Raw genomic sequence first — 27,374 nt, forward strand, 5'->3', positions numbered from 1 at the left:
AACTCCACAGAGAGTTTATAGGATATTTATCACCAAAAGGAGGATGAGAGACATCATAGCCAATGATGCAGGTGACCTGAAGGCTGCACCTCAGCAGAGTCACAGCCTGATCGCCTTCATGCCACACTGTATTCAAGTCAAGTCTATTTATAACAACTCTTCAGCTGGACCTAAGTGCTTTACAATAGTTACAGCATCAAATGTGATGAAATAAGAATTAAATTTAATTGATGCAGTAACTAAAATGCATTGAATGCAGAGGATTAAACATACCTCTTAAAATTCTTACAACTTCGCTTAAAACATGTGGAGGCCCAGATATAACAGATCTGGGGCCACAGATGTTTGATGTCTTATCTGTCCTTTGAAAAAATAAGGATGTTTTTCAATGAAAATCCTTCTTTGAAAATAACAACATTTTTTTTTAACCCATCCTTTTCTTTGATCATTTCATTAATATTCAATTTGTTTGTGTGGGGCTCTTTCCTCAACAGTATGATGGCTGAACATCCCCACTCTTTATGAAAAAGCCTATAAATAATGTAAAGACACTGATAAAAACATGTAAAGTTGTTTCAATATTGCAGCAAATATAAATATTTTTGGTAGTCTCATTTAACCTAATTCAACAATACCAACAAAAATCTGATTTAGGTAGTAGTGCTATTTATCTATAAAGTTCCGGTTTCAGCAATATGTGTCATATTTTATTAAAGTGCGTTGTATTACTAAAATTGAATTTCTGTAAAAAGTCCCAATGTTTGCTTGTTTTTCTTCAGTGTTATCTTTATAACAATGGTAGAATTAACTATAATTTTTTATAACTTAAATTGTAAATATTTATTTCAATGAAAGTTTTTTTTTTTTGGCAAGCATAATCAAAACTCCATAATGCAAACATCTATTTATGCTATTTTAAAAAACATATTTTCACATCCTGTCCTTGTTCAGTGGGACCACTGGCTTTCCTTTATACTTGCAGCTACATCTCAGAGCGTCCATCCTGAGATACTTCTTGAACTTCTTGTCTCTGGCACCATAAATTATCGGGCTCAGGAACCGAGGTAGAATATAAACAATCAGGTAGTTTGCAAATCTGATTTCTAGTATTCGACCCGGAAAGATGACGTGTAGTACAATCTCCACGCTTGGAGAGATGTAGGAGAGCAGGCACATGGCCAGCTGGACACCGTGAAGGAGGATGGTGTTTCTGGCTTTCTGGGTTGAAGTGTCGGCTGTGGAGAGCGCCCTGGCTGCAAACAGGATCTTCATATAGGTAAAGACCAGAGTAAGAAAAACGCATGAAAAATAAATAATATCAAAGGCTTTTCTTTTCTGAGCCAAGATAGGATCTTTGAACACGTTCTCCCGCAAACAGAACACAAAGTTGTGTTGGAAAAAGCTTACAGGCTCAGTTGCCAGAGTCACAAACAAATCTACTATATCTGGGGCCACACATATAAACCAAATCAATCCGATGACTGCATAAGTCCTCCTCACTGTGCAGATTTGAGAGTAACGCAAAGGTTTGCAAATGGCAATGTAGCGCTCTACAGCCATCCCGGCCAAGTTGACTGGGGTGTTTCTGGTGGTGAAGACCGCCACCAGGATGAAGAAGCAGCAGAGCGAGACGTTGATCTTGTAGAAAATGTAGCTGAGGATGAAAAGTGTGATGGACACAGTAAGTTGAATGCCGTCATTGATCACCATGTGAATGAAGAGGATGTAACGAGGATCTTCATAGAAAGTCTGTCGGAAGAAAAAGAACATAAAGGCTTAAATTTGTATTTATGCATTACCAGATCATCTAGGATTACACTAAAATTAGATTTAGTGTAACATAAATCATGAACTAACCATGACCAAACATCAACATCAACATCCTGGAAAAAGAAAATGAGTAGAATTTATTTGAATATGTAAATCTCCAACCATCTATTTGATCAGTTTTTAAAAATGTTTGGCAAATAAACAATAGAAAGTTGTGCTTCACGCATACATTTGGTCATTTCCACTCTGATACTCCTTTTGGTTTCCTTTTCAGTAACAGAGAAACTGGTCAGATATTATAATAGAAAAGAGAAATGACCCTCAGCATACAGCTTGATCTACAATGTTATGCTTTAGACTTTTAATTAGTAAAATAAATCTAAAATGTATATTTCACAGGTTTTATAACATCAAATTTTTCATCTTGTCTGAAACCTATAAACAAATATGTTGTAAAAATATTTTGCAAATGCAATTTAAAAAAACAAAAACAGTTAATTGTTTTTGAGCTGTAGATGTGTGTACCTGATGTCTAAAATAAGTGGCAGCCAAGGTGCAGTTGATATACGTGAGGACAAGCCAGACGAGCACAACAATCAGGTTCTTCACCAAGGCCATGGTGAAAGTATCTCTGTATAGCACAGACTGATCAGAAATAGGAGGAAACAAGTCACTATATTTACAGAGATTATGCAAGTGTGTCACATTTGATATCATTATTGGTCATCTCTCAAGCTTTGGAGACTGTACCAAATGAATAGCGAAATTACAAGAAGAATAAATCCTCCTATAAACCTGGATATGCTTTATTAAGATTGTTTGGTTTAAAACTCATTACAATAATGCAGTTGTTTGATTTTCAAAACAACAAAAGCAAACACCACTAATATTTCTTAGTCTTTCCTTACACATTCTGTGTGACTCCTGATCTTTTCCCAAAATCTTTCCGAATAAATAAATAAATAAATAAATAAATAAATAAATAAATAAATAAATAAATAAATAAATAAATAAATAAATAAATAAATAAACAAATAAATAAATAAGCACCTTTTTTGATTCTTTTGGAAAAATGTTTTCCACATGTTATATTTGTGATATTCTCTGTCAACCCACCTGATAAGGGGAAGTCGTGTTGTTTGTGAGGCTCAGTAATGAGCTCATGCTTCACTGTAAAATTAAAGACAAACTGAGTAAAAGACAGATGGCAGTAAATGTTGATAAAAGTACATTCAAAATATCTTAAACATGTTCAAAACACACAAAAAAACTTCTACAATAGTTGCATTCTGTATTTGTAATTAAAGACAACATTCTTTAGCAAAAATAGATGATAAAATTTTCCTGTGTTAAAACACAGCTAAACAGATTTTTCTATGATTTTGCATGTTACACTAACTTGAAAGCAGCCACATCTGTCTGCACTGGAAGGTCAACTGTACACTACTTACTGCATGGCAAAAATATTACTGTGTAAATAAAAATAAAAAAATTAAAGGGTGACAAACTGATTTAATTAAAAAGTTCTGAAGCAAAACATAAACTCTTGAAAATCTGCTAATATAAACGGGAAACTCAGCTCCTCACCTACATACCTGACTTCAAGTGAGACGCAGACAAAAGGAGGCTGCCTTTTAAAGACAACAGTGTTTGGTGGTGAGCACGGAAATGTGATGGGAATAATGATGTGATTCCACAATGAAGCAACAATAACAATATCAGTTCCAAGTTTTCTCATTTATTACTATATCTATTTACTCTATTCTGTCATCTAATTTTTTTTCACTAATATACACTGTAAATATATATTCTGATCAGTTTTCAGATCTGAAAACTGAACCGGACTGAATAAAAAACTCTTCACTTAGGACTACTAAAATAGGCTATTTTGACTATTTTGTTCTGTTTGTGTTATTGTCAGAATCTGTAATAAATATGTGTTTTGTTCAACTTGTTGTTCTCTTGCTCTTCCTGAGTTGAACCGAGTTCTGATAAGCTATTTGATTATAAAATTTATAGTCACTGATCCCCTTGTCTACTTACCATGTTAGTAGATTTTACACAAGTTTATGTGTATATCATAGCTCGACAACAAAGCAATTTATAGAGTTTTTCATCAGTTTTATATCATTTTTACTCACATGAAAAAAATGCAAAGTTCTAGACAACAATTGTCAAGTGCCGTCGTTACACCTCAAATGTTGATTAATGTGTGATTAATGATGTTTCAAAAGCAAGTCTAAACAGATAGGTTTTAGTCTAGATTTAAAGGCACTCAGTATGTCGGCTGTTTTGTTGTTTTCTGGGAGTTTGTTCCAGATTTGTGGTGCAAATAAACTGAATAAGAGTTCTCCATGTTTGGTTCTGGGGATGCAAAGAAATGAAGTCATTTAATAATAGACCTTTAGCTAATAATGATCTTATTTTTAAGATTCAGTTTAAGTGACTTGGTGGCAGATAGTTCTTGAGATTGAGATTCCTTTAAAAACAGGATGGGCCTGACATTTGATTTCAGATGTTTGAATTCCTGTTTTCTGTTAATTTTCTTTTAGTGATACGGTCAGGTACTGTCCTATTTTTCAGTGCCCGGGAATAAGACGCATTCTGGAGGAAGACGTGTGTAAAAAAAAATGTCCTGACTGCGGTTTCAGACCTTAGGGTGGTGGATCCCCTGGAGAGTCAGAGCCAGGTGGCTTTGATGAAGTAAGGTCTGCTATGGTGAGCACTAAAAAAAGAATTACAATACCAAGGAGAACTTGCTGTGAATGAGAGACAATGGGGGAATGACTGAATGGAGTGTAAAATGCTTTTGGGTTTTCTGGACTTGATAAATATCTATACCAGTAGAGGCCATTTACCATTTACTGTTTGATTGTGAGGCTCATTACAAATGTAATCTATATTTTTTTCAAAAAAATGAGTAAATGCAGTTTTAAAACAGGTGGTTTTAGTTATTGGTAGCTTCTTGATGGTTTAATGGAAAATTTTAGCTTGAAATATGTTTAGCAAATAGCTGGAGTGACAATGAGGGACATGCTACTGTAATTAGATGACAGTCATATTCATCAAACTAGTTTATGTGCTGTAATGCGTTTATACCTTTTGAAAAAAGTCTTTCAGCATATTGTAAGGATATTTTTTATTAGGCTCGCATATCTGGATGAAAAATCATTTTTATTGGTCTGATGTAATATTCTAAACATAAATGTTATATTAATTTGAATTTGAAACAATTAAAAGTAACAGAAATAATGGCCTTAAAACATCAGTCGATGTGTAATTGGTCAATATAATGTGCTTCACTTAGTGAATTGAGTTACTGAAATAATTTACAGTTCCAATAATATTCTTTGAAATGTAATAACACATAAAAAAAAAACAAGGTAGTTAAAAGCATCATTCTTCGACATCTGTTGAAAAAGTACTGATAAGAGGAAATAAATTATCGGAAGAAAACATGAGACAAAAGCTAAAGTAAGACTTTAATAAACGTTTACTATACAAAATAAAATATTTCCTAATTAGGAAGGAACACATGGAAAAGCACAAACCTTTCTGGAAACATGCATTTTAATCAGTTTATTTTGTTTGATAAAACTAATTTCATCATATCATGTGTGAAAAGGTCACTAAGCAAGACTATTTGTTTTACAAAATGTTGAAGAACATAAAATAAATATAAGATTTTCAAAATTGCATCATTGCATATGAGGAAAACCAAATCTCTCTATATCTCTCTCTCTCTATAAATAAATAAAATAAATAAGAAAAAACTTTGCAGGAATTAGAACATTCCTTTACATTGGCTTCTTTTCTGTCTTTTTTGGATTAATGCTTGCCTTATTTGAGGGTAAAAAGTATCTTTTCAAATACTCTCTGAACAATTTGTCCCTTATTCCATAAACTATTGGACTGATGAGTCGAGGCGAGACTTGAATCAGCAAAGAGATCACAAAGCGAATGATCAGAGCATCTCCTGGGAAAAACTTTATGATGCCCTCAATCATTATGCTATGAACATAACTTAGCATACACAGCAGCAGCTGGAAGCCGTGCAGCAGGACGGTGTTCCTCGCTTTCTTAGCGTTTGCAGAAGCAGCCTGTGCCGTGAAAAGTATTCTGAAATATGCATAGAAAAGAATGAGCCAAACAATCACCAAATAAGTAATGTTGAATACGTCTCTCTTAAATTCAAGCTGTGGATAAGTGAAAATATTTGTCCACATGCAGAAAATCTTGGTATTAAAATATTCTGCAGGTCTTGTTGCCACAACTACAAACAGATCTGGCAGTATTGTAAGAGAGCTTAGGAACCATATCAAAGAGATCACAATGTACGTTTTCTTGACCGTGCAGATCTGAGGGTGGCGAAGAGGGAAGCATATGGCCAGGTAGCACTCTACAGCCATGGCAGCAAGAGTTAAGGGGTTGTTTAGATTTGAAGATATGGCAATCATAAGCATAATAATGCAAAATGATACATTGATTGTGTACAAGACATAGCTCAGGAATATAAGGAGGACCATCAATGCTAACATGATGATGTCATTGACCACCAGATGGATGTAGAGGATGTAACGAGAGTTCATGTTGAAAACCTGAAAGGAAAGACAAAACATTGAGGAAATGAGAGGAAAAGATGTTAGCATTATTGCTAATTAGGCTACACTAATCTAAAATATTGTAAACTAATTTATATTTCTTAGGCTCATAAGTGAATGAGAAAATAATATGTAATTTCAAACTCATCAGCACAACTTCATAAAGGATTTAGGTTACTTTAATTTTTTTATGTTGCTGTGTGTATAGTTTTGACCCTGTGTGGATTAGAAATAAAATCACAATTAATTCAATTTTTTTTGTTTTTAAATATCAACATCTATTGCTATTGTATAACCATGGCAATAAAAGAATGAACTGTTCAGGTTAATCACTGGGCTTGAAAAAACAGAAATACACATGATAAATGGTAAAATGACTGGAACTGTATAATCTGAGCTGATTATACATAATATTTGGAATAAATATTATGTAGTAGAGTGGGATTCATTTGTTTCAATAATTAAAAGAAACAACCTCTTCATCAAGGTGCTATTTCAGACAATCATCGATTAGTAATAATTAATGACTTTTGATCACAGTGATGCACAGACTGATGCATCACTGCTTAACATTCTAATAAAATGCCAGGAATACTAATAAAGCAATCAATAGATAAATTAAATGCAACAATGAGTCTAAATAATTTTCCTCACTCTTACACACTTGTGACAAAAAGGTTTTTTCAACTTTGGTTGAGACCAGCACATAGTCTGAAGAAATGCAATGAGGAAAAGAACAAATTCTCAATCAGCAACTTGAAGACATGTACAATTTATGACAAGGTGAAGCAACTTTCTGTTTCTTTGAAATGAAAAACTTCACAACTGCAAACAACAACAAAAACTCTATGGTGAAAAACTCAGATCCTTTATGACATTTTATTGTTCAGCTTTTATTTTACAGCAAAAGTAAGAATGTTTTGTGTCATCTACTGTCTTTTATTGAAGCAATCAGGGTAAATTTCTGAATAAAACAGAATTGATACCTGATGTTTTCTGAATATGTGTATCAGAATCCCATTTATGTAGATGATGGACAGCGAGAAAACAACAGTGAATCCACTCTTAAGTATTGCAATGTGCAGGGGGTCCTTATTTCTTGTTGCTGTGTTATTCATGCCAGTACATGAAGGGCTGGCAACTCATCTGACATAATCTGGCAACCTGCAGAGAAATATTTATCAAGGACATAACATAAAAGTGACCAAATTTTACACAGCAGCATGTCAAGTTTATACAGCGAGAAAAGCAGTCACAAATCACCATTTTATCACAAAGCATTTAATTAAGGTGTAATTTAGACAGAGTATAATTTTATTCAACATAATTCACTTTAAACAAATATGCACTTTCCTTTGTCATCAGCTTAAAAAGCATGTCTTAATGAAAACCTGATAAAAATAAATCTTTTATAAATAGATTAGATTCAAGATTCAAATCAGGTAAATCAGAAACATCTGTAACCTGTGACTCAGCCATTACCCTAAAGTCTCAATGTTTACACACAAGAACAGCATGAAGGAGACTCACCTTGTGATGGTTATACACAGTTATGTTTCAGATAACTAGTCAGCTGTGCTTGATACGACTCAATTTATATAGGCTGAGCAAAAGTCATGGGATCAAAATAGTCAAGTGTGTCTGTACCTGTGTGTGTAGAACCACCCACATCTGTCTGTGCAGTAGCACTTGCTCACAGATTCAAAGCCTGACTTCACACAATTAATTTTAATAACTAGCATTCCTTAGTAAAACCATTCAGACAACCAAAACACTACTACTAGGTGAATATGAAACATGTTTTTCCATATCAATTCAACGGTTCAATTTTGTTGTTCTTTGGACCTCAGCATCAACTGAGCATTATTTTTGGTGACCACATCCATTCCTTTATTATCACAGTGTGCCAGTTTTCAGATGACCACTTCCAGAAGGATAACAGACTATTTCACATAGCGCAAATCATCTCAAGTTAGTTTCTTGAACATGACAACTTGTTTTCTGTTGACATGGTCAGTAATCTCCTAGTGGCCTCCTCAATGGCCTGCCCACATATGTACCTGAATATGAATAGGCAAATACAGTACAATGGATAAAGTTAATTCTTTTTTATTTGTTTGTTTTGAAGGTTTTGTTGGCTCTTGTGTCCTTTACTTGAGAGTGGTCAGACAGACAAGAGGTAATTATTCCTATGTAAATGTACTTGAGTTAAATGTTTTACAAGTCCATAAATCTATTGGAACTGATGACTGGTATTAAACAAAAATGTGAAACAAATTACAGTTGTTAGAGACTTACATAACCAAAGCTTAGCATGTTTCCTCTATAAAGCTGTACCGTTCTTTGATGTCATATCGACAGTACTGCCTTCTTACTGTTTTTTGGGGTAGACTTCTACTAAAGTAACCACAATTTCACCCTTTTAGATGTCATAGAACAAGAAGGAATAAACAGTGGCACCCTAAAAACTATCCTGGGCCTTGAAAAAAGTACTAGAAATGTCTTTATATTGTCCTTTTTCGCACCTTTTTTGGATGAATGGCTGGATTTAAAGGTAACAGGTATCGTTTTAGGTGTTCCCTGAACATCTTGTCCCTTATGCCATATACCATCGGACTGATGAGCCTTGGCATAACCTGAATCAGTAGAGAAATTACATACCGAATGGTTGGAATATCTTTTGGAAACAAAATTGACAGGCCATCTATTGATATATTATAAATAAAGCTTAGCATGCATAACAACAGCTGAAAGCCATGAAGTAGGACGGTGTTTCTTGCTTTCTTTGCATTTACAGAAGCAGCCTGTGCAGTGAAAAGTATTCTAAAGTATGCATAAAAAAGAATGACCCAAACAATGACTAGAAACAAAATGTTGGTTACATCTTTTTTCTTTGTAAGGACCGGGTTAGTAAAAACATTAGCCCACAAGCAGAAGATCCTGGAATGAAAGTACTCTGCAGGTCTTGTGGCAATAATTATGAACAGATCTGGTAAGATTGTCAATAAACTTAGGACCCATATCACAGTGATCACATTGTAAGTTTTCCTGACTGTACAGATCTGAGGGTGACGGAGAGGGAAGCATATTGCCAGGTAGCACTCTAAAGCCATGGCAGCAAGAGTTAAGGGGCTGTTTAGACCTGTAGATGTGGAAAGCATTAGCATAATGATGCAAAATGAGACATTAAGAGTATATATAATGTAAATAAGAACTTGGAGGAGGATCGTCATTGAAAGTGTGATAATATCGTTGATTACCAGGTGGATGTAAAGGATGTAACGAGAATTTGTGTTGAAAACCTGAAACAAAGGATAAGATTTTTCAGGAATTGGAATAAAAAGACAGACCTGTTTGCTTTGACTTCCTAATTTCATTGTGTGAAACAATCTGGATATCAATACTAAAATTGTTTCTTTTTCTTGTCAGACATTTAATTTAAAACAATTTTCCTTACTATCACAATTTTCCAAGGTCAATAAAAGGAGTTTATTGATGTTATTTTACCATTCTCTAATGATACTAGAAAGTCATATAATCAAATGTAAGTTTTTACCTGATACTTCCTACTTTAGGATAATCAGTCCATAATTGTTAAAGGACTTAAGTTATTAATGATCTTGCTCAGTTGAAACTTTATATGTACTTTAGTTTCACAAATATAATTATATAAGTCACAATTTATAGAGGGATAAACAGACATTCAAATTAAAAAGCTTAGAAAAAACTGTAGCTTGAAACATTTCATAGCAACAAGTTTTATCATTTCATTATTGTAACAGCTGGAGCACAATTGATTTTCAAGAATTTCTTCTGGCTAAGCATTATAAACTTTAAGTGGTGTCTCGCAGCTGTACAGTGTGGACACGTGTTCTTTATTCAGACATTATTGTCAGAAAACATTTAAGTATTTTTTTAAATACTTAATGAACCCAACAGACAATTGTAAATAAAAAATACAACTTTCAGAAAAATATAAGACAAAACCAATTTAACAAGTAGATTGTGTTATTGCTTGAATAAAACAACAGTGTTGAACCTAATTTTCTATCTTAAATGGATGTTTTCTGGAGAGAAGGCAGAGAACTTGCATTTTACCTTAAATTTTCAATTGGCCTTATTTTTCCTACTGTTGTCCTATATTTACATACATCACTTTAAAACTGTAAGTACAACAGCTAAAAAACAACAATTCTAAAATTTCCACTTAACTTTCTGACATTTGAAAGGGGACGTTTTACAACAACAGAAAACTGGGTCCATGTTACTTCAGTTATTGCACAAAAAACACAAATGCTTATTTTCAAAATGTATAAAATTGATACCTGATGTTTTCTGAATGTATGTACCAGAGTCCCATTAATGTAGATAATAGCAAGAGAGAGTACAACAGTGATCACATTCTTTAAGATTGCTACATGCAGCGGCTCCCGATTGACAGTAGTGGTATTCATACCAACATGAAGGGTTTGGGGGTCATCTGACAAAGTGTGTGGAACTGTGGAGAAATATTCAACAGATTATTGTTCAAACTGACTAAATTAATGTCATAGACAAGTTTGAAAACCAGAATTTAAAGTGTGAGGTTTTAGTATCTATTAATATGCTTAATATTATTAAAAGAAATACAAGGAGTCTTGTACATTATATAGAAAACGGTATTTAAAAAACTCAGTTTAACTTTGTTCATTTTAGTTCTATAATGATCACAGTTAATTTTTCACTGTCATTTAAAGCAAATTGTGTCTTTTCCCTTCAAGCTTCTTATCAAAGATGACAGTCAGTTAGCTTAAAAATGTCCTTCGTTTACTCACAATTTACATTTTCCAATTGATGTATTTTGTTATGTTTCATGATCACAGCAATAAATAACACAATCAAATATTTCTTTTGATCAAAAATATTTCTTTCACTGCTGCAACCAATGCAGCAGAACAAAAAAAAACAAATAGCTGAAAAAATTAAACAGTACAATTTCACAACACAATACTGTTTGCAAAGTGTACCAACACTAGAAGCAAAACAGAAATTTAGTAAATCACATCTGACATATCTATTGCAATTTTTTAAAAAACAAATCTTTAAATAATACTGAATAATCATTAAATGCTTAAACTGAACAACTTCAGGAACTCACCTAGTTTATGCTGCTGATCAGTCAGATCCTCTCGACATAATCCAATATATAGTTAAAGTGGAGAAAAGTCAAGGGAACAAACAATAGTCAAGGGTCAATTGGTGTGGGTGTGTGTTTAAACGCTTCTCTTTTGCATGTTGTGTGGATGTAGCTAAGGACAACCAAATGTTAGCGATGCAAGTGCAATGGGATGAGGATGGAGGTTAGTGTATTTGTCTGTTTTTTGTTTGTTTGTTTTAAAGAAAAATATTAATTGTTTTAACTAAAGCTCAAGCTTTAGACAAATATATTAACTTCCATCCTCTTTCACCAAACCACTACTTAAAAAAAAATTAAACATAAACATAAACAACTACGCTATATGCCTTGCTTACTGTGCTTAAGATATTTTCAACTATTAGAGTGCTAAATATGTTTAAGAAACAAGTTGTCAAGTGCCTAATTTTGCACATCAGCATCAAAGATGTGGCCAAAACACATTGTCTTAGACTGCAAACCATTTTTTTAGATACCCAAAGAAATATTGGTAGGTTGGTTTAAATGGTGATCACAGTGTGCAACAGAGTTACAGTTACGTGGGCTGTTTACCGGTATGAGGGTATACAATGGTCTAATTATTTCAAAACCTCTTAATTGACATTGTTTCAATAGGTTTTTTTAACTAGATACCAAAGGGTCTGGCAGAATGACAGCAGTTTTCTGCTAATGAGTCATTAGGTTTTCTATAGACGTTTCCTCAATAGTTGTAATTTTGCATTAGGTTGAGTTAATTGGCTTAACTTTTTTACTCATAACAGTTGCAAAAGACAAATTTGTTTAATAGAGTTACTGTTTATTTACTCCATTTTGAGGATTACAGTGCCCACCATCAATCTAACAAAAACAAACCCGAAACTGTAAAGCTGTAGCTAAAGTCCACCCTAACAAAGCCCTCTGCTATATTAAAGCTACATTACGAAACAGACAAAACAGTAAGGCCACACTGTTAGCCTTTGCTGTATTTTCTACAGCTAAATACCGCAAAATGCCCAGTAAAACTAACATAAAACATCTTTACAATTAGTTACTGTAATTTGCATTGCATTATGGGTAAAGGACATAGTATTACAGTAACTTACTGTATGTTTTGAAATTGCAGTATTTTACTGTTTACACATTGCAGTAGTGGTACTGTATTTATAATGTCTTGCACTGTTAGCCTTTGCTGTATTTTTTTTACTGCTAAATACCACAAAATGCCCAGTAAAACTAACATAAAACATCTTTACAATTAGTTACTGTAATTTGCATTGCATTATGGGTGTAGTACATAGTATTACATTAACTTACTGTATGTTTTGAAGTTGCCGTAATTTACTGTTTACACATTGCAGTAGTGGTACTGCACTTATAATGGACCTTACCAAGCTCCGCCCACAACCGACCCACGTGACCGCAAGTCTCACAAGCAAAGCCTCGTAGCGCATTGTTTCTATGTAAACATGACTCCATTAGTGCATCATTTCTACCTGATTTTCACAATATATCAGCTACTACAATGGACAGAGGAAATAACAAGTTCATGTCATCATCTGGGAGGAGGTTACTGGTTTCTCAGTCACAAGCTGGTTGCAAACCTGAGGCTAGCAGGTGTCAGTCGGTCAGTTATGGTAGATCTGAAATTTGGTTTGATGACCTCAATATGAGAAGCTACAGACTGATAAGAGGAACCAAAGAGCTCTGTTACGGTAAAGAAGCCATTTGTTTGTTAAAATTTTATGAAATCTATTTGTTCTTTTTGATGTTTGTTATGAATGACGTATAATCACAAACAGGGTAATTTGTCCAACGTTTAGAAACTACAGCGGCTGTAATGAGCCACAGCAAATGTAAACAAAGGTAAAATAACTCGAACAGGTGATCAACTCAAAACCATTCGTACCTTTTTAGTCTGTCTCTCTTTGTAGTTTAAGCACACTTGCTACCGTATCAACCGCCTGCGCCCCGCAAGACGAGCAAAGATTACGTTAAAAACATTACATCCAGTCCGTTACGATATCAAGTTTCCAGACTTGATATTTATTTATGGATTATTAATCAGCGCTTCCCTGAACACAGCGATGGTTGATTGACCAGCTGTACTTGGTGCTAGAGTGGCTAACACGAGTAACAATTTAGTCCAAAGCCTTTTCTGCTAAAATAAAATCTTTAGTGTGTGTCAGATACAGTACACGTTGCATATTGATCTGTTTAGCTAACGTTAGACTGTGTAGCAGACAGGCTTCAAGGTGTAGAAGTTGTATCAGAACTGCTATTATGCTGTACTTAGCTAACGAAAAGCTCGTGTTTGTGAGACTGCCACCCACGTGACCACGTAGAATGAGCATCAGCCAATGAAAAGCGGCCCCTCTGGTAAGGTCCATGTCTTTGCACTGGCCATGTAAGAATTCTATTTGATTTCCAACGGTCATCATAGATGTTTCATCGTGGTTCCCTGTTTCTGTATTTTTACAACTTTAGTGGTTAACATATTTTTAAGGCAGAAAGAGAGCATGTACTTTTGTTTTTTTTTTTTTTTTTTCACATCCTAGCTAACATTAATATGCAGTTTATCTAGCTACGTCATCAAGGGTGGCTTCGCTTCCAACGTTTTTCTGATGACGTTTGTTTAAAACTCCGAAGCTTTTTCCGTCCAAGTGCAAGTGCAGCTCTGTCGCCGTGCTGTGGGCTCACACTGCTTCAGCTCTTCGCAAGACAGGTAAAACAACACTTCTTAGAAATCTGTTTGAAGCCAAAACCTAATCTGGAAATGTATATTTTAGATGGAGCTAACGTAACTTATAGCATCATGCTATAATGCTATTACTTAGCATGAGGTGAAAGATAGAAAAATATGATGGTGTTATTTTTTGAGCTGGTTCGGAATTAACGTTAGCTAAGGTGCTAATTTTACCGAAGGTTTTAGCTTGACTTTTGCCGCTAAATCTTCCTCGAGCGACTAGCTTTGGGTTGAGATAAGCTCAGTGCTGAGTGTCTGTTAGCATTGTTGTTACATCCTTTGTCGAACAATATAACGTTAACTGATAATTGATCCCCCTTTTTTTAAATACATCTAATAACTGTTCATTTGTTTAAACCATGACCTTGCAAATGTTAAGAGTGCAGATTAGCTAGGTCAACAAGGATGAATTCTAACGTTGTTCTTTTTTTTCTTTTTGTCAGATGACTTTTTTTAACTCCCAAGCTTTTTCCCTCCAAGTGGCTGTGCAGTTCTGTCCTGCTGAGTGCTAACATAGTTTCAACTCTTCAAAAGACAAGACAACAGGTAAAAAGACAGCTCTTCAAACATATTTGAAGCCACAAAATAGTCTGGAAATGTAGAGGAGCAGCTAACCTAATCTATAACTTTGAGCTTGCTACAGCTAGTTAGCCTGCTAAAGTACCATTACATCTCCAACATAGTGTATAAGAGTCTGTAAATGAGGACAAAGGTGGAAAACATTCAAGTGGTTTCTGTTATTTTTTGAGTTGGTTCAGCCACAGTGGCAGGTGGACAAAAAAGTTAATTTCCAAGCCTGGTTACATATAAGGACTGTTCACCTGTTTAAACCATGCTCTTGCAAATTTAAAGTTAAGTCAGTACTAACGGGTGCAACTATGTACAGGTGTAAATTCTGCAGCATTTGTACTTCAGAATTTAGAGAATTTTGTAGACATGTGAAGGAACATCAACACACAGGTAATTATCGGTTTCGTTGTGGAATAGAGCAATGTCCTACTTCTGTCAGAGAAAAAGAAAAAATTTCAAAGAAAAAGAGGACTCAATCTTCATCTTGGTTGATGTAATTTTATATCGACTCTTAACTTAAAACACACATCTTAAATCAGAATTGTTCAATTAATTTGTTAAAGGTATCAATTCACCCAAATCACAAACATTTTGTTGACCCATATTGTACTTAGCCATTCAGATACTGTATTTGTGGAATGTAATGCTTTAAAAAATTCATTTAGCCTCACAAACTGTCATTCACATCCGCTGTTTCAGAGTGGTAGCAGGATGTAGGGGTAAAGTCTAGTCTAGTCTCCGGGGTGAGGTTCTCAAAAACCTGTTGTAATCTGGGTGAACCGGCCCTTTAAATATAAATTCCTACCAGTAATTCATATTTAAGAGTTTTCCTTTTATGTTTCAAAGGTATCTTCCACCAAGATGTCTGTTGAGATGGAAATGACCTTACCTACAACACCAAGGGTAATCATGCTTGGTAAGAGGAATATTTTCTATCACTATAATTGTTTTGTAGCAATGTATGTAATAGTTATGGTAGTCTGTACTTTTACTCACTAGTGTTAGCCTGACAAGGGTTTGTCTATTTTAGGAAATAGCTTGATGTCTGCAACCCGGTGGATGGTCAGTATGGAGGAGAAGGTATTTTTCGAACCTGAGCAACTACATGACTTTGCCAGCGTCCTTGCTGTCTTTTTTGGGTCATATTATGTCTTCAATCTGGAGTATCAGGAGTCAGCATCCACCACGCTGGAGATAATACAACGGTAAGTACTCTACACCAAACCATTTATGAATTAAATTTAATTTTGACTGATGATGAAGAACCATAGCTGATTGCTGTATTGTATGTCTTCATTTTAAAAAATACAATTAATATATTTTATTTCTGTTAAAAGATTCTTTGTGAGGATCAATCCAGATGTTGATACCAAATGCACAGCCAAAGTCAGTACAATCTGCAAGACGGGAAGTCAAGAGGAAAGTAGTCAGTGTCAACTCCCGGATCAACACCTTCCTCCAACGACTCGCTGAATTTGAGTGGAGGACTTCCAACTAGGTAAGCATTTTACCAAATGTTTATTATTTTGTTGTCTTTTCCTCCTATCTTGCATGTTCTGACTTTACTTTAGCCTTTTTAATATGATTTTAATGATTATTTATAAATGGCCTGTGATTCCTACACAATAGCCCTTTAGAGTAGCCTGCATCTTTTCTGTGTCCGTGGTAAAAAGTGGATGTCGCTGCATCTCTTACTAAATCACAGAAATGTATAAGTGTGTAGTCGTTTAAGTGAGGTGTTTTTTTTATACTATGCAGTTTTCAGTTTATTAGGCACACCTTTGCAGTGATCCGTCAGCACCAACAAAATGACTAAAAAGATTGTTATGACATGTTGTATTTCATCGTCTCCTTGGGGACATTTGCAGGGTCTCAATACAGTATGCAATCGTTTGAATTAGTGAAGACTGACTGACTGCTTTTGCCATAAACAATCCAAAAACCTGAAGTGAAGCCAGTCCTGCTCATTCTTTATGCAGCTTCTATTATCACTTCAGTGTAATTGATTTTTTTTTTAAAGAAATTATCAACTTAATGCTGCTTTATGCCAATGATTTTATGCATTTGGACATTGTCATTTCAGCTTAATTTGTCAGCCTTCCTGTCGATTTGAAAATGTAGATAACTTCCTGACCATCTCATGACTTCCCACATTGTCTGTCCTATTCTTTACAGTTCAGCTTCCACAAGATGGATCTCACTGATTTTGTTTGACAAATGGAATAAAAGTTCTTCTGATGTAGGAAAACATCTGATATAACAATATTTATTGATATGAATGCTTACCATACAGTACATTATCACACTTGCACTGTTATTGTGATGTATTGTGTAACAGTGCACATTTAAGCTACTGTTAACTGTTTTCTGACAATGCAGCCTCTGCTGGTTTTTTAAATGAAGTTAAGTATATTCTATATATTTTTTAAAAGTCAGTCTTTTAATAGTTTACGGCTGGTACTTGATGCACACATGTTCATGTTGCTACATACATGTGCCATAAAAATATTGATATGACCTGTAGTGTGTTATATGGTTTTGTTGTTTTATAACACATTATATTATATTGTGACATTGTTCTTTATGACATTGTGAATATATAAATGGATTTTATTTCAACAAATCTGCTGAAAATAAATACCTGTTTTTATTCACAGTACTTGGACTAAAATTTCTTTTATGAAATTTTTCGGTTTATGGTAAAATATTCTTGTATTAAAAAATTTAAACTTTAATTTACAGTAAAACTGACATTATGTTGTGAAACAAGTTTACAGTAGACCAGCTTTACTATAAAATACATTTACAGTTTTATGCTATAAACTGCATTTACAGTAAAGCAGTTATAACTGCAAAGCACACTCACAGTAAAAATTAACTGTGAAATATCATAACAGTAAAGGTACTGTAGAATGGTGATTACAGTAACTTACTGGCAACACTGTTGCCAGTAAGGTACTGTAGAATGGTAATTACAGTAACTTACTGGCAACACTGTTGCCTGTAAGTTGCCAGTAAGGTACTGTAGGTACTGTTGACATGGTCAGTAATCTTCTAGTGGCCTCCTCAATGGCCTGCCCACATATGTACCTGAATATGAATAGGCAAATACAGTATAATGGATAAAGTTAATTCTTTTTTATTTGTTTGTTTTGAAGGTTTTGTTGGCTCTTGTGTCCCTTACTTGAGAGTGGTCAGACAGACAAGAGGTAATTATTCCTATGTAGATGTACTTGAGTTAAATGTTTTACAAGTCCATAAATCTATTGGAACTGATGACTGGTATTAAACAAAAATGTGAAACAAATTACAGTTGTTAGAGACTTACATAACCAAAGCTTAGCATGTTTCCTCTATAAAGCTGTACCGTTCTTTGATGTCATATCGACAGTACTGCCTTCTTACTGTTTTTTGGGGTAGACTTCTACTAAAGTAACCACAATTTCACCCTTTTAGATGTCATAGAACAAGAAGGAATAAACAGTGGCACCCTAAAAACTATCCTGGGCCTTGAAAAAAGTACTAGAAATGTCTTTATATTGTCCTTTTTCGCACCTTTTTTGGATGAATGGCTGGATTTAAAGGTAACAGGTATCGTTTTAGGTGTTCCCTGAACATCTTGTCCCTTATGCCATATACCATCGGACTGATGAGCCTTGGCATGACCTGAATCAGTAGAGAAATTACATACCGAATGGTTGGAATATCTTTTGGAAACAAAATTGACAGGCCATCTATTGATATATTATAAATAAAGCTTAGCATGCATAACAACAGCTGAAAGCCATGAAGTAGGATGGTGTTTCTTGCTTTCTTTGCATTTACAGAAGCAGCCTGTGCAGTGAAAAGTATTCTAAAGTATGCATAAAAAAGAATGACCCAAACAATGACTAGAAACAAAATGTTGGTTACATCTTTTTTCTTTGTAAGGACCGGGTTAGTAAAAACATTAGCCCACAAGCAGAAGATCCTGGAATGAAAGTACTCTGCAGGTCTTGTGGCAATAATTATGAACAAATCTGGTAAGATTGTCAATAAACTTAGGACCCATATCACAGTGATCACGATGTAAGTTTTCCTGACTGTACAGATCTGAGGGTGACGGAGAGGGAAGCATATTGCCAGGTAGCACTCTAAAGCCATGGCAGCAAGAGTTAAGGGGCTGTTTAGACTTGTAGATATGGAAAGCATTAGCATAATGATGCAAAATGAGACATTGAGAGTATATATAATGTAACTAAGAACTTGGAGGAGGATCATCATTGAAAGTGTGATAATATCGTTGATTACCAGGTGGATGTACAGGATGTAACGAGAATTTGTGTTGAAAACCTGAAACAAAGGATAAGATTTTTCAGGAATTGGAATAAAAAGACAGACCTGTTTGCTTTGACTTCCTAATTTCATTGTGTGAAACAATCTGGATATCAATACTAAAATTGTTTCTTTTTCTTGTCAGACATTTAATTTAAAACAATTTTCCTTACTATCACAATTTTCCAAGGTCAATAAAAGGAGTTTATTGATGTTATTTTACCATTCTCTAATGATACTAGAAAGTCATATAATCAAATGTAAGTTTTTACCTGATACTTCCTACTTTAGGATAATCAGTCCATAATTGTTAAAGGACTTAAGTTATTAATGATCTTGCTCAGTTGAAACTTTATATGTACTTTAGTTTCACAAATATAATTATATAAGTCACAATTTATAGAGGGATAAACAGACATTCAAATTAAAAAGCTTAGAAAAAACTGTAGCTTGAAACATTTCATAGCAACAAGTTTTATCATTTCATTATTGTAACAGCTGGAGCACAATTGATTTTCAAGAATTTCTTCTGGCTAAGCATTATAAACTTTAAGTGGTGTCTCGCAGCTGTACAGTGTGGACACGTGTTCTTTATTCAGACATTATTGTCAGAAAACATTTAAGTATTTTTTTAAATACTTAATGAACCCAACAGACAATTGTAAATAAAAAATACAACTTTCAGAAAAATATAAGACAAAACCAATTTAACAAGTAGATTGTGTTATTGCTTGAATAAAACAACAGTGTTGAACCTAATTTTCTATCTTAAATGGATGTTTTCTGGAGAGAAGGCAGAGAACTTGCATTTTACCTTAAATTTTCAATTGGCCTTATTTTTCCTACTGTTGTCCTATCTTTACATACATCACTTTAAAACTGTAAGTACAACAGCTAAAAAACAGCAATTCTAAAATTTCCACTTAACTTTCTGACATTTGAAAAGGGACGTTTTACAACAACAGAAAACTGGGTCCATGTTACTTCAGTTATTACAAAAAACACAAATGCTTATTTTCAAAATGTATAAAATTGATACCTGATGTTTTCTGAATGTATGTACCAGAGTCCCATTAATGTAGATAATAGCAAGAGAGAGTACAACAGTGATCACATTCTTTAAGATTGCTATATGCAGCGGGTCCCGATTGACAGTAGTGGTATTCATACCAACATGAAGGGTTTGGGGGTCATCTGACAAAGTGTGTGGAACTGTGGAGAAATATTCAACAGATTATTGTTCAAACTGACTAAATTAATGTCATAGACAAGTTTGAAAACCAGAATTTAAAGTGTGAGGTTTTAGTATCTATTAATATGCTTAATATTATTAAAATAAATACAAGGAGTCCTGTACATTATATAGAAAACGGTATTTAAAAAACTCAGTTTTACTTTGTTCATTTTAGTTCTATAATGATCACAGTTAATTTTTCACTGTCATTTAAAGCAAATTGTGTCTTTTCCCTTCAAGCTTCTTATCAAAGATGACAGTCAGTTAGCTTAAAAATGTCCTTCGTTTACTCACAATTTACATTTTCCAATTGATGTATTTTGTTATGGTTCATGATCACAGCAATAAATAACACAATAAAATATTTCTTTTGATCAAAAATATTTCTTTCACTGCTGCAACCAATGCAGCAGAACAAAAAAAACAAATAGCTGAAAAAATTAAACAGTACAATTTCACAACACAATACTGTTTGCAAAGGGTACCAACACTAGAAGCAAAACAGAAATTTAGTAAATCACATCTGACATACCTATTGCAATTTTTTTTAAAACAAATCTTTAAATAATACTGAATAATCATTAAATGCTTAAACTGAACAACTTCACAGAAACTCACCTAGTTTATGCTGCAGATCAGTCAGATCCTCTCGACATAATCCAATATATAGTTAAAGTGGAGAAAAGTCAAGGGAACAAACAATAGTCAAGGGTCAATTGGTGTGGGTGTGTGTTTAAACGCTTCTCTTTTGCATGTTGTGTGGATGTAGCTAAGGACAACCAAATGTTAGCGATGCAAGTGCAATGGGATGAGGATGGAGGTTAGTGTATTTGTCTGTTTTTTGTTTGTTTGTTTTAAAGAAAAAATATTAATTGTTTTAACTAAAGCTCAAGCTTTAGACAAATATATTAACTTCCATCCTCTTTCACCAAACCACTACTTAAAAAAAATGAGTCATTAAGTTTTCTATAGACGTTTCCTCAATGGTTGTAATTTTGCATTAGGTTGAGTTAATTGGCTTAACTTTTTTACTCATAACAGTTGCAAAAGACAAATTTGTTTAATAGAGTTACTGTTTATTTACTCCATTTTGAGGATTACAGTGCCCACCATCAATCTAACAAAAACAAACCCGAAACTGTAAGGCTGTAGCTAAAGTCCACCCTAACAAAGCCCTCTGCTATATTAAAGCTACATTACGAAACAGACAAAACAGTAAGGCCACCTCATTGTTTTTGAAAGTCATTAAAATTTTCTTTGTTTCACCTAATTTAAATGTGTTTTTTTTTTTTCTTCAAATCCATTTTATTTGTCAAAAATATCTACTCTGCTTTTGACATAACCAAAACTCAGTTTGGTATAGTGAATGAAAAGGGAGCTTTAGTAAATTACACAAATGACAACTGAGAACAGCATGATTATTATTTTATTTAGACAATCTCTGATTACCGGTAACCATTTGCATTTTGTTGATTAGAATTTAAACGGTGAAGTTTCAGTGCAGCTCATACTGAAACAATAAAAAAGTGGAGAAGATAACATTACAAAAAAAAATGAAAGTCACAGATAACTGAAGCACAACTGAACAGAAATTTAACTGAATCCTAATTCTTGCATCTATATCTTTTATATCAAAAGTGCTATCTCCTTGCAAAGGCTGTTTCGGGGGGTAGATGATCACAATGTATTGAACTACACTATTGTGTAGTTCAATACAAAGGAACAAAGAGAAAGACCATACTGGGCCTTTAAAAAGGTTCTTGAAATATAAACATCCAAATGTTTAGCTTTTTTGGACATTTTCTGGATAAATGTTTGACTTTAAAGGTAGCAAGTATCTTTTAAGGTACTGTCTGAACATCTTGTCCCTTATGCCATAAACCATCGGACTGATGAGCCTTGGCATGACCTGAATCAGTAGAGAAATTACATACCGAATGGCTAGACTATCTTTTGGAAACAAAATTGACAGGCCCTCTATTGATATACTATGAATATAGCTTAGCATGCATAACAACAGCTGAAAACCATGAAGTAGGACGGTGTTTCTTGCTTTCTTTGCATTTACAGAAGCAGCCTGTGCAGTGAAAAGTATTCTAAAGTATGCATAAAAAAGAATGAGCCAAACAATAACTAGAAACAAAATGTTGGTTACATCTTTTTTCTTTGTAAGGACCGGGTTAGTAAAAACATTAGCCAACAAGCAGAAGATCCTGGAATGAAAGTACTCTGCAGGTCTTGTGGCAATAATTATGAACAGATCTGGTAAGATTGTCAATAAACTTAGGACCCATATCACAGTGATCACAATGTAAGTTTTCCTGACTGTACAGATCTGAGGGTGACGGAGAGGGAAGCATATTGCCAGGTAGCACTCTAAAGCCATGGCAGCAAGAGTTAAGGGGTTGTTTAGACTTGTAGATATGGCAAGCATTAGCATAATGATGCAAAATGAGACATTGAGAGTATATATAATGTAACTAAGAACTTGGAGGAGGATCATCAATGCGAGCATGAAGATATCGTTGATTACCAGGTGGATGTACAGGATGTAACGAGAATTTGTTTGGAAAACCTGAAACAAAAGACAAGATTTTTCAGAAACAGCAAAGGAAAGCCTAAAAAGTGTGATACTTTAGCAAGTCTACCTTTAAATTTTGATTTCTAAATCTTATAATGGGAAATGGATCCCAATTATTCAAATTATGTATTTGTTTCATCAACATATTTACAGAAGTCAATGTTTTCCGTAAATATCTCCCAAGGTCAATATAAGAACTTGATTGATGTTAACTAACCTGTCTGCTGCAATAATGCAAAAAAAGTAATAATCAAATTTATGTTTTTACCAGAAACATCTTTCTTTAGGAGGATCAATAAGTAAATTCATCCATATATATCTGTAAATAGATATATATGAGAGATTCTCTGATTCTTTTAGCAGAACAGTGTGGTTAAATAAGTAAGTTTTTGACTTACTGTCAAAACGTTTCTGAAGCTTGAAAACATGTCAAAAACAAAAAAAATATATAGGTTTACAGACTTTTTTCGTTGGCTTTTATTTTTGAAGAAAGTGTTCATTCGAGATGCGATAGCCAATGCTAAGTTGAAATAAGTTTTCTTAATATATATATATACAGTATATATATATAATCTAATTTAATATTTTAAGTATTCTTAAAATGTATAAAATTGATACCTGATGTTTTCTGAATATATGAATCAGAGTCCCATTAATGTAGATTATGGCGAGGGAGAGGACCACTGTGATCACATTCTTTAAGATTGCAACATGCAGCGGGTCCCGATTGACAGTAGTAGTCGTATTCATACCAACATTTAGAGGGCTTGAGGATCGTCTGACAATGTGCCAAACTGTGGAGAAATGTTCAGCAAGTTATTCCTAAAACCTTAGAAAGGCTATAAGATAGCATTTAACTCAGCATTTAAAACTGAGGTTTTAGTGATGATTAGCACACTTAAAATTAGTAAAAGGAGTACAAGAAGTATTCAACAAAAAATTATGATCATGAAATACTAATAATGCTATTTTATTTTTAAAACATTGTATAACTTAGTTCATTTTAGTTCTTCAATAGTTCCTGTAAATTATTCAGGTCATTATTTTAAGCAAATTTACATTTTCACTTCAAGCTTATCAATCAAAGATGAGAGGCAGTAGTTCTTATCCTAAAAACATATCACATTTACTCACATTTTGCATTTTCACATGTATGTGTTTTACAATGATTCATTATCACTGCAACAATATATGTTTTATGTCAAGCATTTTCACACTACCTTGTTACCTTTGACAATACTTAGGCTGTAGAAGTTTACATGTTTGATCAATGATTTTTTTTTTCTCTTCTGCTGCTTCCAATGAGTCTTCAAACCAAAAAACATCTAAACACATCTTAGAATAAACTGTTTTTTCTGAATGTAGTGATTCTAACACAGAAGAAAAATAAAAAAAAAATCACTAAATGACAATTTACATATACTACCTGTTGCATTTTTTTCTTACCTAGAATTTTTCATTAATACCAAGCACTCATCAACTGTTTAAACAGAAACAACAGTACACACAAACTCACCTGGTGATGGTTATATGGGGTTATGCTGCAGACGAGTCAGGGCTGCTCCACATATCCAATATATAATTGATATGCAGAAAGGTCATGGGGATAGAAAAAAATAGTCAAGGGAGTGTGCGTGTGCATGTATGTGCTTCTCTTTTTGTATGTTGTATGTTAAAGGGCAGCTGCATATTAGACTTGCAATAGCATTGGGATGAGAATGGAATTTTGTGTATTTGTTTATGGCTTGTTTTAAGTGCTAATTGCCACTACTCTTTTTTTTTTTACAAAAACAAAATGTAAAATAAAAGTAACTCTATGGATGATCTGATGTGTAAAACATTTTTATCTGTGACAAATAAATACATAAAACAGAGTTGGTGTACAAACTGTGGCCAAAGGACATTGCCATAGACTGCAGATTTTTGATGGGTTTAAATGTGACAAAATAAATTAGACGCTGAACAGAAAGTCCTGTAATGAGTGACACTTCTCACATGACATTATTTTGCACCCAAAGACTAATTTTACGGACGTGACCTGGCACACATGCTACATTCAGTTTACCTTCTATTCTTACAGGCCTTTCAGGGCCTGCTGCCTAAAATGTTGGATGATGCTGCCACCACCAGGTGTGTCTTTGGTGAGGTGCGGTGTTTGGTGTCTCCCAATTACAGCTGAATGAATGAAGCCTGCTCTCATTGATTGAGAACAGCTGTGCATCCAATTAACTGCCAGCAGGTGTGCTGAGTATAAAGGGAGACTCTGGTGGTCTGGCATGGTCACATCTCAGCATGAGTTGTTGCTTGTTTGGTCAGCAGTGTGCACAGGTCCAGTAATGTCAGTAAGTACTGTTTGAACCACAGAAGATGTTGTTGTTTGTTTAATTCAGCTCATTTGTGAAGTTGGTGCAACTGCTCAGAGTTAACTGCTTTTGCTTATGTGGTTGTAGTTAGTGATGGCCTCATGAAGCAATTTAGCTTTCCAGTCTTTTGCTTTGCCCAAAGGTTACTTACAGGCTAATCCTGATATAGGTTGACTGTCAATTGTGTAGTTTACTATTATTATTGGTTTTTTTTTAACAGTTTCAATGTCTTGGAGTACATTGCTTATTGGGGTAAACATTTTTGCTTTGCTTCCTGAAAACTCTTTAGGGTTTTTTTTTTTTTTTAATCTCTAATTAGATTTTTATTAAGTATGTGTGAGATTTATCAGGTTAATGTAGCGGTGGGACCGCACTTCACCTGGAAAACCGGACATGTTAGCGAAGTGGTTAATCTGGCAGGCGATCCTGATGAGGAAGTTGACATCGTTGTATTTCCACGGGTTTGCTGAGCATGGTTTATTCTGCTCCTGGCATGTACTAGCTGCAGCCAAACACCGTGGACGCGATGCTGGCTGCCATTCGGAACCACTTGATGCCCAAGCCCCTGCTGGGGTCTCGGGTGTTCCTGGACCATCTTCTGCAGTGATCGCCTGAAGATGGATGAGGCTGTAGCTGGTGTTGTCTCTCCTCCATTCAGTGTTCTGGATGGAGACTCAGGCCTCAAGTCTTGATGGTTTAAATCTGGTAGGGGGCTCATGAGGCACTAAAGCAACTAATTTGGTTAGTAAGTTGGCTTAAAAAAAAAAAAACTAACAAAAAATAAAATCCTCTTTATCCATGTGACTTACTGCTGTTGGCAGTCTTAGCTTTAGGTCCTTTAAAGCCTTGTTTTAATGGGTGTATGTCTGAGGTTGGGAAAATTGTCAAATTTTTCTAAATTGTAGCTTTGTATTTGTTTAATCATAACCTCTTGTGTTCAGGCTGAGGGTGGTGGAGGGCCTCCAGGGCAACTGGTGCTGTGGGCGTGGCTGGTGTCTCGACTACTGAGTGAATGTCAACTAGTGCTTGACTGATTTGGCTTCATCTCTTCTTGATTTAGGAGTCTGTTCTCCCCATTTGGACCATCCTCCTGCTGGAAGGCCTCTGTACAGCACACTTCCTCCTCCCCTTACAGTTTTATTTATTTTTTAAACTAGAAGTAATAAATGTAACTTTAAATTGTGGAACCACATGTCTCTCTCATTGGTGTGTTGAAACCTAAGCACTCACTGGTGCAAATTCCAATGTGGCTTTTTTTTTTTTTTTTTTTTTAAATTGCCTTCTCCAGTAATCTCTGATTTGCTTGGTGTTTGTCTTCATACTTCGGTTGACGGGTTGCCTTGAACACAGTAGCCTAAATATTGTATTATGTTTTAACTTAAAAAAAATACAGTTGCATGAAGAACCCTTGCTGTGCAAATAGGCCTTTCATTAAAATAATGCCACAAATGGGCATCTTTGGAACAACTCAATATCTGAATCTCGGTTTTTGAAAAGCTCAATTTCACACTGAAGTTTAAAGTCTGAGCAACATTTGCATTCAGAAATGGATTACATGGGATATACACTCTGTTTTGTCAATGGATATGTCATTAGTATCGCATGCATTTCTGAAAATTTTAAGCTTTCTGATTTTCTTCTACCTCTGGCTCACTAGTGTAGCTTATGAAAGCAACACAACAATTAAACTCTGCAGTAGGTAACTTACATTTTAACATGAAAACTCACTGCCCAATGGACATTTGTGAAAATAAGAGTTCTACCTCCTTGTGGTCCATTTGCAAAAAATGCACTTCTCAGCATTAGAGCCAGGAAGGTCTTGCTGCTGCACACACTGCTCACATCCTGTTCTCTGCTGCACTAAAGCTCCTTTACAACAAATGAGCCTGCTGTGATTGCTTAGGCCAGTTAGCAAGATCACTGACAGATGAAACTGTTTTACTGGAGTTGTTTACCATCAGCACGATTTCAACACAAGTTACCAAATACAGCTTTAAGAATGGGGGAAATTTTAAACTGAATATCAATTTTTCTGTTTTTATCTAT

At 34.5% G+C, this 27,374-nt stretch overlaps 5 protein-coding genes and 1 long non-coding RNA gene across 9 annotated transcripts; 1 reads left to right on the top strand and 5 right to left on the bottom strand.

The window, feature by feature from the left end:
* Nucleotides 1–930: 930 nt before the first annotated feature.
* Nucleotides 931–2,487, bottom strand: LOC122833935 (odorant receptor 131-2-like). The gene is made up of 2 exons (XM_044121930.1): nt 2,296–2,487; nt 931–1,749 (listed from the first exon to the last, which is right to left on the bottom strand). Exons 1-2 carry the CDS (start codon nt 2,485–2,487, stop codon nt 931–933), a joined length of 1,011 nt encoding a protein of 336 aa, XP_043977865.1.
* Nucleotides 2,488–5,567: 3,080 nt separating this feature from the next.
* LOC122834105 (odorant receptor 131-2-like) lies at nt 5,568–7,514 on the bottom strand. The gene is made up of 2 exons (XM_044122232.1): nt 7,358–7,514; nt 5,568–6,368 (listed from the first exon to the last, which is right to left on the bottom strand). Exons 1-2 carry the CDS (start codon nt 7,487–7,489, stop codon nt 5,568–5,570), a joined length of 933 nt encoding a protein of 310 aa, XP_043978167.1. The 5' UTR covers nt 7,490–7,514.
* Nucleotides 7,515–8,662: 1,148 nt separating this feature from the next.
* On the bottom strand, nt 8,663–10,825 carry LOC122834023 (odorant receptor 131-2-like). Its single transcript, XM_044122089.1, has 2 exons — nt 10,697–10,825; nt 8,663–9,673 (listed from the first exon to the last, which is right to left on the bottom strand). Exons 1-2 carry the CDS (start codon nt 10,823–10,825, stop codon nt 8,876–8,878), a joined length of 927 nt encoding a protein of 308 aa, XP_043978024.1. The 3' UTR covers nt 8,663–8,875.
* Nucleotides 10,826–18,157: 7,332 nt separating this feature from the next.
* On the bottom strand, nt 18,158–21,084 carry LOC122834474 (odorant receptor 131-2-like). Its single transcript, XM_044122950.1, has 3 exons — nt 21,003–21,084; nt 20,190–20,362; nt 18,158–19,168 (listed from the first exon to the last, which is right to left on the bottom strand). The coding sequence occupies exons 2-3, from the start codon at nt 20,316–20,318 to the stop codon at nt 18,371–18,373; spliced, it is 927 nt and encodes a 308-aa protein (XP_043978885.1). The 5' UTR covers nt 20,319–20,362; nt 21,003–21,084; the 3' UTR covers nt 18,158–18,370.
* A 757-nt stretch (nt 21,085–21,841) lies between these two features.
* LOC122834472 (odorant receptor 131-2-like) lies at nt 21,842–25,111 on the bottom strand. 3 transcript variants are annotated; one of them, XM_044122947.1, is made up of 4 exons: nt 25,031–25,111; nt 24,482–24,523; nt 23,584–23,759; nt 21,842–22,959 (listed from the first exon to the last, which is right to left on the bottom strand). In XM_044122947.1, exons 3-4 carry the CDS (start codon nt 23,713–23,715, stop codon nt 22,168–22,170), a joined length of 924 nt encoding a protein of 307 aa, XP_043978882.1. In that variant the 5' UTR covers nt 23,716–23,759; nt 24,482–24,523; nt 25,031–25,111; the 3' UTR covers nt 21,842–22,167. The 3 variants fall into 3 exon arrangements, with proteins under 3 accessions (XP_043978882.1, XP_043978881.1, XP_043978883.1); XM_044122946.1 differs by lacking the exon at nt 25,031–25,111 and having other exon boundaries at nt 24,482–24,562; XM_044122948.1 differs by lacking the exons at nt 24,482–24,523; nt 25,031–25,111 and adding an exon at nt 24,412–24,446.
* A 129-nt stretch (nt 25,112–25,240) lies between these two features.
* On the top strand, nt 25,241–27,306 carry LOC122834475. Of its 2 annotated transcripts, none has more exons than XR_006371209.1 (3): nt 25,241–25,307; nt 25,831–26,069; nt 26,270–27,306. It is a non-coding gene; the product is annotated as an uncharacterized LOC122834475 (long non-coding RNA). The 2 variants fall into 2 exon arrangements; XR_006371208.1 differs by having other exon boundaries at nt 25,243–25,307; nt 25,831–26,033; nt 26,389–27,301.
* Nucleotides 27,307–27,374: the final 68 nt, after the last annotated feature.

The sequence above is a fragment of the Gambusia affinis genome, linkage group LG07 (genome assembly GCF_019740435.1).
Source record: "Gambusia affinis linkage group LG07, SWU_Gaff_1.0, whole genome shotgun sequence".
Classification (NCBI taxonomy): Eukaryota; Metazoa; Chordata; class Actinopteri; order Cyprinodontiformes; family Poeciliidae; genus Gambusia; species Gambusia affinis.